General features: G+C 60.2%; 5 protein-coding genes across 5 annotated transcripts, besides 14 other annotated features; all 5 read left to right on the plus strand.

Moving 5' to 3' along the window:
• Positions 1–153: 153 nt before the first annotated feature.
• Positions 154–194: a sequence feature (A-rich).
• Positions 195–367: 173 nt separating this feature from the next.
• On the plus strand, positions 368–2,647 carry Tco025E_04880 (uncharacterized protein; the record flags this gene model as incomplete). The annotated part of the gene is made up of 1 exon (XM_029371785.1): positions 368–2,647. One exon carries the CDS (start codon positions 368–370, stop codon positions 2,645–2,647), a length of 2,280 nt encoding a protein of 759 aa, XP_029228099.1.
• A 189-nt stretch (positions 2,648–2,836) lies between these two features.
• Positions 2,837–2,866: a microsatellite.
• Positions 2,867–3,173: 307 nt separating this feature from the next.
• Positions 3,174–3,192: a microsatellite.
• A 198-nt stretch (positions 3,193–3,390) lies between these two features.
• Positions 3,391–3,444: a microsatellite.
• A 72-nt stretch (positions 3,445–3,516) lies between these two features.
• On the plus strand, positions 3,517–4,023 carry Tco025E_04881 (uncharacterized protein; the record flags this gene model as incomplete). Its single annotated transcript, XM_029371786.1, has 1 exon — positions 3,517–4,023. The coding sequence occupies one exon, from the start codon at positions 3,517–3,519 to the stop codon at positions 4,021–4,023; it is 507 nt and encodes a 168-aa protein (XP_029228100.1).
• Positions 4,024–4,177: 154 nt separating this feature from the next.
• Positions 4,178–4,197: a microsatellite.
• Positions 4,198–4,315: 118 nt separating this feature from the next.
• Positions 4,316–4,364: a microsatellite.
• An 87-nt stretch (positions 4,365–4,451) lies between these two features.
• Positions 4,452–4,471: a microsatellite.
• A 67-nt stretch (positions 4,472–4,538) lies between these two features.
• Positions 4,539–4,569: a microsatellite.
• A 10-nt stretch (positions 4,570–4,579) lies between these two features.
• On the plus strand, positions 4,580–7,612 carry Tco025E_04882 (oxoglutarate dehydrogenase (succinyl-transferring); the record flags this gene model as incomplete). Its single annotated transcript, XM_029371787.1, has 1 exon — positions 4,580–7,612. The coding sequence occupies one exon, from the start codon at positions 4,580–4,582 to the stop codon at positions 7,610–7,612; it is 3,033 nt and encodes a 1,010-aa protein (XP_029228101.1).
• Positions 7,613–7,757: 145 nt separating this feature from the next.
• Positions 7,758–7,775: a microsatellite.
• A 195-nt stretch (positions 7,776–7,970) lies between these two features.
• Positions 7,971–7,989: a microsatellite.
• A 382-nt stretch (positions 7,990–8,371) lies between these two features.
• Positions 8,372–8,402: a microsatellite.
• Positions 8,403–8,532: 130 nt separating this feature from the next.
• Positions 8,533–8,583: a microsatellite.
• Positions 8,584–8,806: 223 nt separating this feature from the next.
• Positions 8,807–8,830: a microsatellite.
• Positions 8,831–8,922: 92 nt separating this feature from the next.
• Tco025E_04883 (putative phosphatidylinositol (3,5) kinase) lies at positions 8,923–10,668 on the plus strand (the record flags this gene model as incomplete). Its single annotated transcript, XM_029371788.1, has 1 exon — positions 8,923–10,668. One exon carries the CDS (start codon positions 8,923–8,925, stop codon positions 10,666–10,668), a length of 1,746 nt encoding a protein of 581 aa, XP_029228102.1.
• Positions 10,669–10,778: 110 nt separating this feature from the next.
• Tco025E_04884 (putative phosphatidylinositol (3,5) kinase) lies at positions 10,779–13,412 on the plus strand (the record flags this gene model as incomplete). The annotated part of the gene is made up of 1 exon (XM_029371789.1): positions 10,779–13,412. The coding sequence occupies one exon, from the start codon at positions 10,779–10,781 to the stop codon at positions 13,410–13,412; it is 2,634 nt and encodes an 877-aa protein (XP_029228103.1).
• An 8-nt stretch (positions 13,413–13,420) lies between these two features.
• Positions 13,421–13,454: a microsatellite.
• Positions 13,455–13,840: the final 386 nt, after the last annotated feature.

The following is a 13,840-nucleotide window of genomic DNA, read 5'->3' on the forward strand; positions in this document are numbered from 1 at the left end:
CTTCCCCTCGCCACAACTGCGGGGCGGGCGGAGACGGAAAGCAAAAAAAGAGAGAGAGGGCCGAGGGTGCCGCGGACGTACGACGGAAGTGTGTGCGGGCTGCCGGTGAACGCGCACGACAAAAACAAAAAAAAGGGCCAGAGGGAAGCGGGCAAAGAAGCGAGAAGAAAAAAAAAGGAAAACGAAAACGAAAAAAGAGTAGGCATAAACGGGGGAAGCGGAGACCGGGGGAGGCAAGGCGCGGCTGCAGATATTTGGGGCGAAAAGGGAACGAAGGAAGGAAAAGAAGAGCTCACACAGACATACAGAAAAAAAAAAGAGCGAGGGGTGGCGCAGCTGCACGGTGAGGGCGAGAAAAAGAGGCGGAATGGCGTACACGCAGTCCCAGGCCATGAAGAAGGAGTTTGCGCTCCCAATGGTGCCTGGCATGACATGCGGCGAGGAGATGCTGCGACGCAACTACCACCGCGTGCAAATTCACGGGGAAAAGTACGACACGATGACGTCCACCAAAAGCGTGCCGATTGACATGACCCGGAGCAACATGGAGAAGACGTCCACTGCTTGCAAGGCTGGCGCGGACGCCCTGGCCACCGGCACGGGGTCATCGTGGGAGGAGGCCAGCCGCCAGCAGGGCGGCGGGGCGGACCTCAGTGGGCGGGTGCTGCGCTTCTACGGCTACACGAAGGAGCAGGTGCCGGAGAGCGCCGTGGAGCGGGACCGGCTGCGCAAGGTTGTGCTCAACGTGTTCCTGGAGGACAACACCATGAGCGTGACGGAGCAGAGCCCGGACAACTCGGGGTTTGCCTTCCCCCTGGCGCTCAAGCGCCACATTGTGCCCATGCCCGACGGCACGCCCATCACCTTCGCCGATCTGCGCGTGGGGCAGGCAATCAGCTTTTACGGCCGCACGTACAAGTTGTACGACGCCGACAAGTTCACCCGCGACTTCTTCAAGGAGGGCGGCGTGGAGCTCGAGCCGGCGCAGGAGGTGCCCATGGACGCCTTCACGCTGCAGCGTAGTCGCCCCATAGCGCGGGCGCACGACGTGCGCTCTGTCGCGGCCGACAGCCCGCTAAACTGTACCCTCTTGCCGGAGCAGGTGCGGGCGGCGCAGCAGTTCCTCGAGCACGACGGCGAGGTGCTGCGCTGCGACTGTGTCTGGGACGACACCGAGGCGCTCCACGGCGTGAAGCACTTCTTCACCCTCTACTACTTCCTCGCGGACGGCAGCATCGCCGTGGTGGAGAAGGACTTCCCAAACAGCGGCCGTGACCCGTTTCCGCGGTACTTCCGTCGGCAGCGTGTGGCGAAGCCGGCGGGCGACGGCAAGTTTGACCCGCAGACGCTGGGCTCCAACACCTTCCGGGAGGACAAAAACACGGTGTACTACACCGACGACGACATTCGCATCGGCAACGTCCTCAACCTCTACGGCCGACTTGTGCTCATCTGCGACTACGACGAGTTCACGCGGAGCCACCTGCGCAGCAAGTTCGGCGTCACCGCCTACGAGCCAATACCGGGGGGGAAGAAGCCACCAGCGGTGCCCATTGGCTGCTACAGGCGAGATAAGACGGCGCAGGAGTTGGAGGAAATGCAGGAACGCAAGCGTGCTGAAAATCGCCTGCGCGAGTTTGCCGACGGCGTGGTTAAATTTCTCATGCGTCTTGACAATGCCAAGTACGACGATGAGATTCGTCGCTTTGTCCTGGCAGTGTACCCGGCCGATAACACCATCTCCATCTTTGAGCCCGTGCAGCGAAACAGCGGCATCGTGGGCGGAAGATTCCTGCAGCGTCAACGCTGCAAGCGCCCGGATGGAGAATATTACACGGCGCAGGACTTCTTTGTTGGGGCCCACCTGAATATCAATGGCTTTCCGTTTGTTGTGCTTGCCTCGGACGAGCGCTCGCTGAACTACATGGAGGCAAACTACAAGGAGTTCAGCCGCTCGAACATTAACCGCATCGTGCGCAAGCTTCGTGCGATGCTCACAAGCAAGCAGACTGGGCTCGTTGAGGCCTTCCGCGCGGCAGATGAGGCGAATAAAGGCGGGCTCCAGATGGACGTCTTTCTGGAGATTATGCAACGGCTCCAACTGGACCTCTCCGAGCAGGAGATTCTGAGCATCCTGCGCTACTTTGACAAGCATGGCGAGTCGTACGTCTCCTACGAGGAGTTCGTGGCGCGCGTGATGCCGGAGGGGGACGCCGTCGCCTCCGACGACCGCCCATGGGAGGAGATTGAGAAGGAGAGCGCCGAGAAGGAGTCGGTCGTGTTTGTGGCAGACCCACGTATTGATGAGGAAAAGCGGGCACGGGCGGAGGAGACCGCGCTGGCCGCGCGTGGGGCGGCAGAGCTGCTAGTGCTCTACGACCAGCGCCGGCAGCTTGTGCTGAAGGAATTTCGCGCCGTGGCGGATTACTCCACGGAGAGCGTCATTGGGCCAAACGAATTTAAGATGTGTATACGCAAGAGGCTGCAGATGCACAGCATGCCCGATGCCGAGCTTAACGCCCTCTGTGCGAAACTGTTTCCAAAGGAACTGCCACGGCTGAGTCTGGAGGAGCTCGTCCGCGTGTTCAACGGCACCTCATCGCTGCCGCGAAACCTCTGCGAGATAAAGCAGGGCATCTCCCGCTAGACCGGCAGTGCGGCTGAAGTGAAACTTTAACTGCAGTGCGGGGGCACGTGGTGTGCGGGAAGCTAGACACGGGCCAAGGGCGAACGGAGAGAAGGCGGGAATACAGATGTATTGTGTGACGGTCTCCTGTTCACTTTGACTGTGTGGTTTTTCTGTCACCTGCCTTGCTCGTGGCCTTCTCTCTCTCTTTGTGTGTGTGTGTGTGTGTCTGTGTGTGTGGGGAGGGGGGGGGAAGAAGGGGAGAGGGGTCAGCCACAGGGGCGTCCCTCCGATTGCTTCTTCGCGACTGCGCTTATTCCCGCCATCAGTTGCCCTCCGCATTGCGTTTGAACCTTTTGGCCGCAACGCGCATGTATACAAAGTGGCGCTAGACGCGCCCGGGTGGTGCAAAATAGCCACACAAAAGAGGAGGAGGAAGTGCCTGCGCATACGCAGAGAAAGTGATAGATATATATATAGAAAGGCAGGGATGCGAGGGAAAAAGGACACATTCTTTTTTACCGTTCTCCCTGTTTCTCTCTTTCTTTGTGTGTGTGTGTGTGTGTTCAGGCACTTCCTCCTTTTCTTCCTTGAATGTCCAGTAGACGGTGCTGCAGAGTCGCCATGCTCTTTCGAAGGCGCCGAATGAAGGCGTCCTCGGGGTGTGGTGATTGCGGTGACGGTGTTTTAGTTGTCCTTCCTGCTGCTTTTGGTTTGGCGCCATTACTGCGGCTGTTGCATGCTTGTCTCTTGTGTGGTATTTCCTCCTCTTCTTTCCCACCTATTCCTATTTCTCCCTCGCTCTCTCTCTCTCTCTCGCACACACTGCCGGTGCGTGTGTTTATACAAATATATTGGGGATTTGCCCCTGCGTCGTGAAGGTTGCAAGCATGAAACATGTTCTACTTTTGCTGGCGGTCGCCGTGGCGTTTGCTGCGGCGCCGTGGCCCGTCGCCGCCGCCGCCGCTGCCGCCCGCAGCGAGGAGGAGTGCCGCCAACTTGGGTTCAGCCGGGCCGAAGTGAGGTGCAACTACTGCCAGCCGCTGCTGGAGCACACCGGCAGCGCGGAGCTGTGGCAGGAGTGTCTGTCGTGCTGCGCCGCCGAGGAGCAGGCGCCGCAGCGCACCTTCGCCCGCGCCCGCATCGAGCGGCGGGGCATCTCGTACGTCATCGAAGACACACGCAGTGAGCTTGGCATGTTTTACAAAAGATTCAAGGACAAGTTTGGCAGCCGCGTGCGGTTTGTCGAGCAGAAATCGTACGAGCCGCGCCTCGTGCTGGAGGACGACGGCGGCGGGGAGGATCTGGAGATGAGCATCGTGGGCTGGACGAAGGACGCCCTGCACGACTACCTGCTGCAGGCCCTGGGCCTGGCGCCGCGGGGGGAGGCGGCGTGAACTTTGGGCGCCTCACACACGCCCTTCCCTTTTTTCCCCTTTTTTCCCCCTTTTTTTTCCCAACTGCGGCTTCCCGTTGCCTGCGTGTTTCTTTTTGCCTTCACCCCCGTTTCCCGGGGCGCCTCCTCCCCGATGTGTCTCTCTGCAGCTGCCATCATCTTCTTCTTCTTCTTCCGCTCGCTGTGAAGAAGTTCTCTGGGTTTCGCGCCCACTTTACCCGCTAGGGCATAGGAAGTGCAGCCAGACTCCCGTTGCCTCCCTGCAGCACGCGTGGAGCTCACGGAATTACCGCCAAACCCACACACACACACACACACAGACGCACACAAAGACACTCACACGGAAGAGTGGGACTGGGTGAACTCGGTGTGAGAAAAGCAAGCAAAAGCCTTTTTTCTTATTATTATTTCTTGCTTTTCTGTGTTTCTTTCTTGTTGTTGTTGTTGTTCCTGCCTTTGTGAATAACATAACCAACAAACCAAACTGGACGATCTCAAGAATACGCACACGCCCAAATATTATATATTTATACGTATATAATATATAACCTGCAACAATGATGCGGCGTGTTCTCTGCCAGGGGCGTCACGCTCTCCCTCTGAGCGCATTTTCGCGGTCCTACACGGACGCCAAGACAATTCGAACGCCAAACAAATTCGACCAGCTGCTGGACGCCCAGAACGAGGAGTACGTGGAGGGGCTGCTGCAGATGTACAAGAAGGATCCGTCGCTAGTGGCGCCGAGCTGGATTCCGGTGCTGGAGAACCTGGAGGGCGGGCCGCTGGAAATGCCACTTGTGCCCAGCTTTCATCGCCCCACCTCGGCACAGACGCTGACGGAGCGGGAGCGGATTAAAAACATGGGCCTCTCGTGGATGATTCGGGCATTTGAAAGAAAAGGGCACTACCTCGCCAAGGTAAACCCGCTTCATGGCGTGGAGGGAGCATCCGAGTGTCCCATTGACCCCTCCGCCCTGGACCTGTCAACTTTTGGCTTTACGGAGGAGGACCTCGATGAGGTGTTCTACGTCACCTTCGGCTGCGACTTCGAGGCGACCTTCGTGAGCGGCGATAGAGGGGAGACGCTGAGGGACATTGTGGCGCAGCTGCGACGCATGTACTGCGGCAGCATTGGCTTTGAGTTCATGTCCACCGGATTTTTTGATATGCGCAACTGGTTTCGGCAGGAGAGCCTCAACACGCTGATCCCGCTGGAGCGGCGTGACCGGCTGAACATCTTTGAGGACGTCGTGCACAGCTGCGGGTTTGAGCAGTTTTTGCAGCTGAAGTACGGCACCCAGCAGCGCTTCGGCATTGACGGAGGTGAGGCACTCATTCCAGCGATGCGGGCGATGATTCAGACGGCCTACAACAACGGCGTCCGGTCATGCACGCTCGGCATGGCACACCGCGGTCGACTGAATGTGTTGTCGAACGTGCTGCAGAAACCCCTGACGGCCATCTTCTGCGAGTTCGAGGGCAAGGCGCCGAGGGATAAGGCGCCCTACGTTGGCGACGTGAAGTACCACTTGGGGCTGCGCAACCGGGTGCGGCTGCGCAGCGGTGAATTTATGGACCTCGACCTGCTGCCCAACCCCTCCCACCTGGAGGCGGTGAACCCGCTCGTCGTCGGCAAGGCCCGGGCCCGGCAGTTGTACATGAACGACGCGGACTGCACCGAGGTGCTGCCTATTCTCATCCACGGGGACGCCGCCATCATGGGGCAGGGCTGCTGCTACGAGACGCAGGGCCTTGCGGGCCTCGAAAACTACAACGTCGGCGGCACCATCCACATCATTGTGAATAACCAAATTGGCTTCACGGCAGACCCCGCGCAGGGCCGCAGCAGTATTTACTGCAGCGACCTGTCCAGGGTAATTAATGCACCCGTGCTGCACGTCAACGGCGACGATGTGGAGGCCTGCGTCCGCGCCGGTCGCATTTCGTCGCTCTTCCGCCAGACCTTCCACAGGGACATCATCATTGACCTGGTCTGCTACCGCCGCCATGGCCACAATGAGTCCGATTTTCCTGATTTCACGCAGCCGCAGCTGTACAGGGCGATCCGTAACCACCCCACGTTGGTGGACATCTACGCCAAGAAACTCGTTTCAGAGGGTATCCTTACCGAGGAAACTGTGAAGGCCAAGAAAAAGGAATACGACGCACGGCTGCGTCAGGCGATGGATGCCGCGCAAAGCTCCCAGGACTTTGTTAAGATTCTGCCGCACTTCGAACTGGCCTCCGAGAATCAGGGCGACACGTGGGTGGTGGAAGAGGAAAAGGAGGAAAAGGAGGACATTCCAAAAGCGGTTGAAACCGGCGTGGAGATGGAGACGCTTCGCAAAGTTGGCATGCACATTACCACAATCCCAGCCGCCGTGAGGAGGGCGCACCCCGTGCTGCAGCGCACGTACGCCATGCGAAGGAAGGCGATCGAATCCGGTGACGGCGTGGAGTGGTGCTTAGGGGAGCTATTGGCGTTTGGTACGCTGGCGCTCGAGGGTGTAAGTGTGCGTCTCTCAGGCGAGGACGTGGAACGCGGTACCTTTACGCAGCGGCATGCGGTGGTCACGGACCAAGAGACGAACTTCAAGTTTACCCCTGTGGCCAACATCTCGGACAAGCAGGCGCCGGTGGCGATCTGCAACAGCAGCCTTTCCGAGCTTGGGGTCTGTGGGTTTGAGTGCGGGTACAACATGGAGGATCCCTCCAACCTGTGCATGTGGGAGGCCCAGTTTGGCGACTTTGCCAACGGGGCTCAGGTGGTTATTGACCAATTCATCTCCAGCGGGGAGGAAAAGTGGGACGTGAAATCCAGCCTTGTCTTGTCGCTTCCGCACGGCTACTCCGGCGCCGGGGCGGAGCACAGCTCTGCCCGCATTGAGCGCTACCTGCAGCTGAGCAGTGACACCGACGTGGTCCCTGCCAACTTCCGTCAGGCGTCTCCCGCACGCATGATGGAGGCACGCATTCAAACGTACAACTGGCAGGTCTGCTACCCGAGCACGCCTGCCAACTACTTCCATATGCTCCGCCGCCAGGTGGTACGGGAGGATGTGAAGCCCCTCGCCTTTTTCTTCTCCAAGGCCCGCCTGCGCCCCCCGAACGTGTCCTCGCTGAAGGAGATGGAGAAGGGCACGTCCTTCCTGCCGGTTATTGACACCGCCGAGAAGAGCGACATCGTGCCACGAAAGGTGCTCTTCTGCGCAGGCCAGATTGAGAGCATCGTGCATGATCGTCGCCAGAAGCTTCGCGAATCAAACCCCGGCGTGCACGACGACGTGGTGCTGGTGAAGGTGGAGCAGCTCTCCCCCTTCCCATGGGAGCAGGTCGCCGACGTCTTGGAAAAGTACCACGGCCGCAATCCAAACGTGCACTTTGCATGGCTGCAGGAGGAGCCTAAAAACATGGGGTCATGGGCGTACATGCGCCCGCGCTTCCAAAGCCTCATGCGCCACCTCGGCCTCACGAAACCTGGGACGTTGCTGGACTACATTGGGCGACCGGCGGCGGCGGCAACGTCCACCGGTTACGGCAGCGTTCATGTAGAGGAGGAAAAAGAACTCGTCGCCCAGGCGTTGGCATAGTGCCAGTAAAGCAAAGAAGGAGGGCCTAAGCGTGTGGCACATTTGGCAATGTGTGTAATTTAACTGGTTGAAAACGGAGTTAAACGGGAGTAAAAAAGTAAAAAAAAAAAACTATATTTTATGATCAAAAAGAAAAAAAAACGGATACTACTACTACTACTACAAAAGGAAAACAAAAAAGAAACGTACAAAAAAAGAGGAATCTTCTTGTAGTTTGCGTTGCGGAGGCTACCATTTTACAATAGGAAATGACTATAGCTGCAGCAACGTGGATGGGTTTTTTTAAAAAAAAGGAGCTGGAGAAGGGGATAAAGCGAGGAAGCGAAGGAAGGGTAGATATAAGAAGAAATGAGGTAATAGGAGGAGGAGGAGGGGGAAACCCGCTTCCCCGGCATGTTGGTGTACCTGGTTGTATGTAACTATACACTTCATCTTGCTCTTTTAGTGAGCCTGTTGCGTGTTTATACGGACGCGTGGCGGACTCTGTGTGCCTCCACGCAGAGGCACGGCAGGAGAGAGGAGGTTGTGCTTGTATACAGACACAGACGTGTAAATGAACTTTCTGCTTTTGTTGGCTCTCTTAGCAATTGCTGTTGTTGTTCTGCGCGCGCTTCAGGCGAGAGGAAGGGGAGGAGACTGTGAAAAAGGAGGCGGGGGGAGGCGGAAAGAGGGGAATTGTTAATTCCACTTCCCTCCACACGAATACGCATAACTCTCCTATATTGGCACTTCGAATCACTCACTGTGGTCGTGTGTGTATTTTTTTGTTGTTTTTTTTTGTTGTTTTCTTCGGTCGGTGACGCTGAACCCTCCGTTCTACCCCTTTTTTTATTTTGTTTTTCGTCACGGTTGCTGCGGAGAGGGAGAGAGGGGAAATGCGTTCTTGGTGACCCCGGTGGTCGGCGCGTGTGTGTGTCGCCTTGTTTGTTTGTTTTTGTTTCTTTTTTTTTTGTTTTTCACGTTTTTTTTTTCTCTGTGCGTTTGGCGCTACCGCTACTTTGTTTGCCCTCCATTCAAGCCTGCGAGGCCGCGGCCGCCTGTGCCGCCAGGCGGGGTTGAGGGGGGTGGGGGCGTGGGCTGCGACCCGGTTTGTCTTCCTTCTTTCCGCGTCTGCTCCTTCCGCCCGCAGGTAGCGACTCGCGTGGGCCACCGCAGGCGTCGGTGCGGTAGGGGACGCCCGTTGACCCCCGCTGCCGTGCGTGCGTGCGTGCGTGCGTGTTAGAGTTTCCCTCAGAAGGCCGTGTGGGCGTGCGGGGTGGGGCACAGCCTGAAGGGGCGGAGCGAGGAGGACAAAAGGAAAAAGGGAAGGTATGCGGCAGGAGCAGGAGGAACGAGGTTGGGGCGGCCAGGGCGGGGAGGTGACGCTGCGGCAGGCGCTGTGGGTCGACGACCGCTACGCGGTGCGCTGCCGCGGCTGCGACGCCCGCTTCCACGTCATGCGGCGCCGCCACCACTGCCGCAACTGCGGCCAGGTGTTCTGCAGCGAGTGCCTGATCGCCTCCTCGACGACGCGGCTCGGGGACATCCTCACGGGCGTGCTCTCCTCCCTGGTTGGGCTGCAGCGCGAGCCGCTGGCCAAGCTGTGCTACAAGTGCGACCGCCTCCTGCGGGAGCGCGGCATGGGGCGGCGGCGGGGCTGGCGCGGGATGCTGCCGCCGCGAGGAGGGCAGCTGACTCTGCTGCCGGCGACGGTGACGCGTGGGGGAGGCGGGCGCGGGGAGCCGCGCCACGGCACAGCCACGACGGCGGCGGCAGCGGATGTCACGTCCGTGGAGACACACACGCAGATGGAGTTGCCCCGTCCTTTGGGCGAAGACGCGGCGGCGGCGTCTGCTGCCGCCTCTCCGGTCACATTCTTGAGCGGCACCGCCTCGAGCGACGTGCTGCAGCATCCTCGGCATCCGCGCCTGCCGACGCATCCGGAGGGTGCGAGAGAAGAGGAAATAGCATGTGGGTTGACGGACGCCCCACTGTATAGCCGGAACAGCTTGGCCGACGCGGTTGCTAAGCTGCTCAAAGAAACACGTAAGCTGCAAACGAAGGCGTCTCCGGAGCAGTCACAGAGCGTCAGTGTGGCCCGCACCTACACGCCGCATCCAAAGGCGAGCTTCCGTCGTGCGGGCGTTCGCCTGGGGCCGGGCCATGTTGCCAGTGTCTTCTCCCAGTCTACTTCCAAAAGCAGCCTGCAGCGGCTTGAAACACAGTGCTCGTACCACCTCATTAAACGTGCGTCGCGGCTGTTTATGCGGGAGGAGGCCTTGGCGTCCTCAAGCGGGGAGCCTGCGGGGATGGATCGCGTGCAGTGGATCGCGGGGCTGTGCGACATATCCTGGCGTGTGGTGTCGCAGCTGCCTGTGGTTCTGTACGAGCGCATTAACCAGCGTGTGGAGGTTATTTGCATTCCCGGTGGCCGGTTTGCCGACACGGAGATCATCACCGGGGTCGCCTTCGTTCAGAACATTGCCTTCAAACGCATGAAAACATTCGTGGCGGCCCCGCGCCTACTTCTCTTGGCCGGTGACGTGGGCACGGCCCTAAATCCCAGGGCCGACCTCCTGGAGCACGTCGCGGGGTATGAGGGCCACCTAGACACGCAGTACCATCGCATCCACATCTGGCGCCCCTCAGTTATTGTGGTGGGGGGCAACATGCATCATTACTTGCAGGATAAAATTCTTCGCCTGACCGACGCCACACTGATCCTCCACGCCGGGAAGGCAATCCTGCAAAGACTTGCACGTTGTTGCAAGGCAAGCATCGTTACTGACTTGCAGTACATCGGTGCCGCCGACCTGCGTGACGACTCCGTGCTTGGGACATGTGAGAGCTTTCAAGTCGTCCACCACGGTGACAAGCCTGTGTGCATTTTCAAGGCGCCGCAGGTGCCGCTGTTTTCTACCGTCCTCCTTCGCGGGGCGGACGCACCTCGGCTAACCGTCGTCAAGCGACTCTTGCTCAACTGCGTGGCGACTGCCTATCACCTTACCCTCCAGGCGCATTGTATGTTTGACTTGGGTGTGATGTGCGCCGAGTCGCCCTCCACCCCGCAACTGTGACAAACGGCAACGAAGGTGGCGGCGGTGAGGAGGAAGAGGCGGAAGACGTCTCCCCGCCCGCTTGGGGAGAGGCGGCGGCACCTGTGAGCTCCCGCCGGTGTGCGGCGTATATGCAGTTTGTCGCCGCTGCGCCCCGGGCGGGGGACCGCCTGGAAACGCTGTCGATGAACGTGGGTGTGGCGTTTCCCCATGACTTATTGGGTCTGAATGAGAAGTACGATGAATTGCTGGTGGACAGTATTATTGTGAACACCGTCTTCCTTGAGTACGTCGTGGGGGGCTTTCCCGGCGAGGAGGGCGGCGGGGGCGGGGGCGCGGCGGACCCAAACTACAGCGTGAGCCAGTCCCGCGAGGTTCTTCCCTTCTACCAGGAGGGGGACGAGGCACTGCTGGACTTCCTGACGGAGCGGGCAAAGGAGGGGAACTCGGTGCGGCTCATTGTGCACGGAAACAAGCGGATTTGGGTCAAGACATCTACCGACTTTAACAATGCCCATCTGCGGCGCACGGACTTTGCGCAAAGTGGGTCGTCGTTTCCTCCCGCACTGGCGGATTCCTTGGCCTCGTCCCGCTCGACTGGAAAGGCTGGGGACGAGGCGTACGTGTTGCTTGTCCAGGGCTACGTCCTCTGCAAAAACTGCTTTTATGGCACGGGGAACGGCTCAGCTGGCCCGCCGCTTGCTGCTTGCTCGCTCCCCACGCTTAACCTTTCGTGGGGGGCGTTTCTGGAGCTTCTGATTTACGGCTCCGCCTGCTTCTCCCTGGGTTGTGGCCACGACCCGAGCCGTGGGGTATGTATCTCGTTCCTCGTGTTTCCGCGCACGAGAGGGGAGGTGACGGTAACCATCGTGGTGGAGCCGCTCACCGTCTACGACATTGTCACTCCGCCGGCGACGATGCCCGCGTGCGCTGACGCCGTTGAGCTGTACCTGACGACTGAGAAGGAGGAGCTGCTGCGGTGCGTCGGGAGCATGGCGGCCGCCGTCCGAGCCATGACCGCGGCGCAGGCACAGCTGCAGCAGCAGCAACAGCAACAGCAGAAACCACCCTCACCTCCGCCTCAGCCCTTGCAGCTGCCGCAGACAAAAACTCTTAAGCCTCCTTTTGCTTCGCTGCTGCATGGGCGCGGTTTGGTGCAGGGGGACGCTGCGGAGTTTGACGCGGAAATGGGCACTGTGCTTCTGCGACGGGCGGAGGAACTTCTCCGGCTCATACCGTCCCTACAGAGAGGCGAGGACTTGACGCTTCTGCGCCTCAGTGAATTGGCGGACCTGATGGCGGACTTCACGGAGTGGTACAAGCATGGGATGCTGCTGGCGGAGCGGCGCAGCGGGCGGCCGCCCCCACTTGTGGAGCTCGCCGCGTTTGAAGACCACAGCTGGGCGTACTGCCCGCAGGACAACAGCGGACTTCGACTAAACGAGCCCAGTTCCCTTGTGGCGCTGGCGCTGCAGGCCTCGAGCCTGTCGCCTGGGGGCCGGCGCGAGTGTCTGCTGGGCCCCGCGGGGAGTGATCCGCTACCGCTCGCCCCGCCCGCGTCCAAGCAGGGCGCGACGAGTGAGCAGGAGGCCGTCATGGCCGACAGCGCCGACGGGGACGCCTCCCTCGCCGAGATGGAGGAGGAGGCGACGCAGGTGTTTCTTGAGGACTCCATGGCGGTGATGCTCGGCATTGAACCCTCTCCGTCGCCGGGCCTTCAGCCCTCCTCCGTCTTTATTCGCTCTGCGGCGGACGCCTTGGAACTGCTTGCCAACCGCGGCCCCGCGTCGAAGACGGCCTTCAAGCACGCCATGGACGTCATTCTCCCCTGGGACAAGGCCGGGGCGACGACGGTGACGGTGGAGGTCATGTTTCCAGAGCAGTTCGCCGCCCTCCAGTACCTCTACACCGGAGGCCGCACGGAGGAGATGATGTTTTCGCTCTCCCGCACCCGCGCCTTTAAGCCGCAGGGAGGGAAGACGAAATCGGACTTCTTCATCACGCTCGACCAGCGCTTCCTGATGAAGCAGCTCAAGCAGGCGGAGCTGAAGCACTTTGCCGAGTTTGGGCCCCACTACTTTTCCCACATGGCCCACATGTACGGCCGGCTGGAACGCCGCGGCGAGCACGACGCCGACGCCGTCGCCGCCGCACCGCCCGGGAGCGTGCTCTCTAAAATTTTTGGCGTATTTTCAATACACGTCAAGCGGACGCGGCGGTTTTTGGAAACGCCGGCCGAGGTTCGTTACTACGCCTTGATGGAAAACGTCTTCTTCGCCCGCCGGGCAGACGTCATGTACGACCTGAAGGGCAGCCAACGCAACCGCACGGCGGTGGAGGGGTCGTCGGTGCTCCTCGACCAGGACCTCGTCGGCACGCTGCAAAAAGGGGTCTTCTTCTACTGCACAAACGACGCGAAGAGTCTTCTCATGGACAGCTTGACGAGCGATGTCCAGCTGCTCGCGGCGGCGTCCATCATGGACTACTCCCTCGTCGCCGCACTCAGCGAGGCGGACCGCCAGCTTTCGCTCGGCGTGATCGACTACCTCCACCCCTACACCGGCGCGAAGGTGCTGGAGTCGAAGGTGAAGGCCGGGATCGACACGGTGCTCGGGCACGCCGGCCGCGACCCCACGATCATCGACCCCGCCAGCTACCGAATGCGCTTCACGCGGCGGCTCGGGGGCTACTTTTGCGGCGTTCCCGACAAGGGGTTCGCCGCCCGACGCGCCATGGCGAAGGACAACCGCCGCAGCACCTATTAGCGCGGGGACGCCGCCGCCGCCGCCGCTTCTCCCGACTCCGCCTACTCTTCCCTCCTTGCTTCACTGTGCTTCTGCCGACCCCTTCGCAACTGCGGCAGGAAGGGCGCGGCGTGCATATAAGCAAAAGAACTCCAACGGCAAAAGCCACCTTCTCCTCCTTTTTTGGTCCCACCCTATTTCAAGAAACCCGCTACCCAAGGCACACACGCGATCAACAAATTGAAAAAAAAAAAATTCTAAAAGCCACCGCCGCCCTTCTGGCGGGGGAGGGGCCGCGGCGCAAACTCTCGCACAACCGGACAGGGGCGTCGCGCGTGGCACCGACCGCAGGCCACCGGCCCAAGGGATGTTGCGCTTCCGGCCCGTTCGCTCGCTTCTCGGGACGCCGATGCACCCGCGCGCCCAGTGCCGCGGGGCGGCGGGTCTCA

This window comes from Trypanosoma conorhini (assembly GCF_003719485.1).
Source record: "Trypanosoma conorhini strain 025E chromosome Unknown Tco_14.4_contig_00264, whole genome shotgun sequence".
NCBI classification, from domain to species: Eukaryota; Euglenozoa; class Kinetoplastea; order Trypanosomatida; family Trypanosomatidae; genus Trypanosoma; species Trypanosoma conorhini.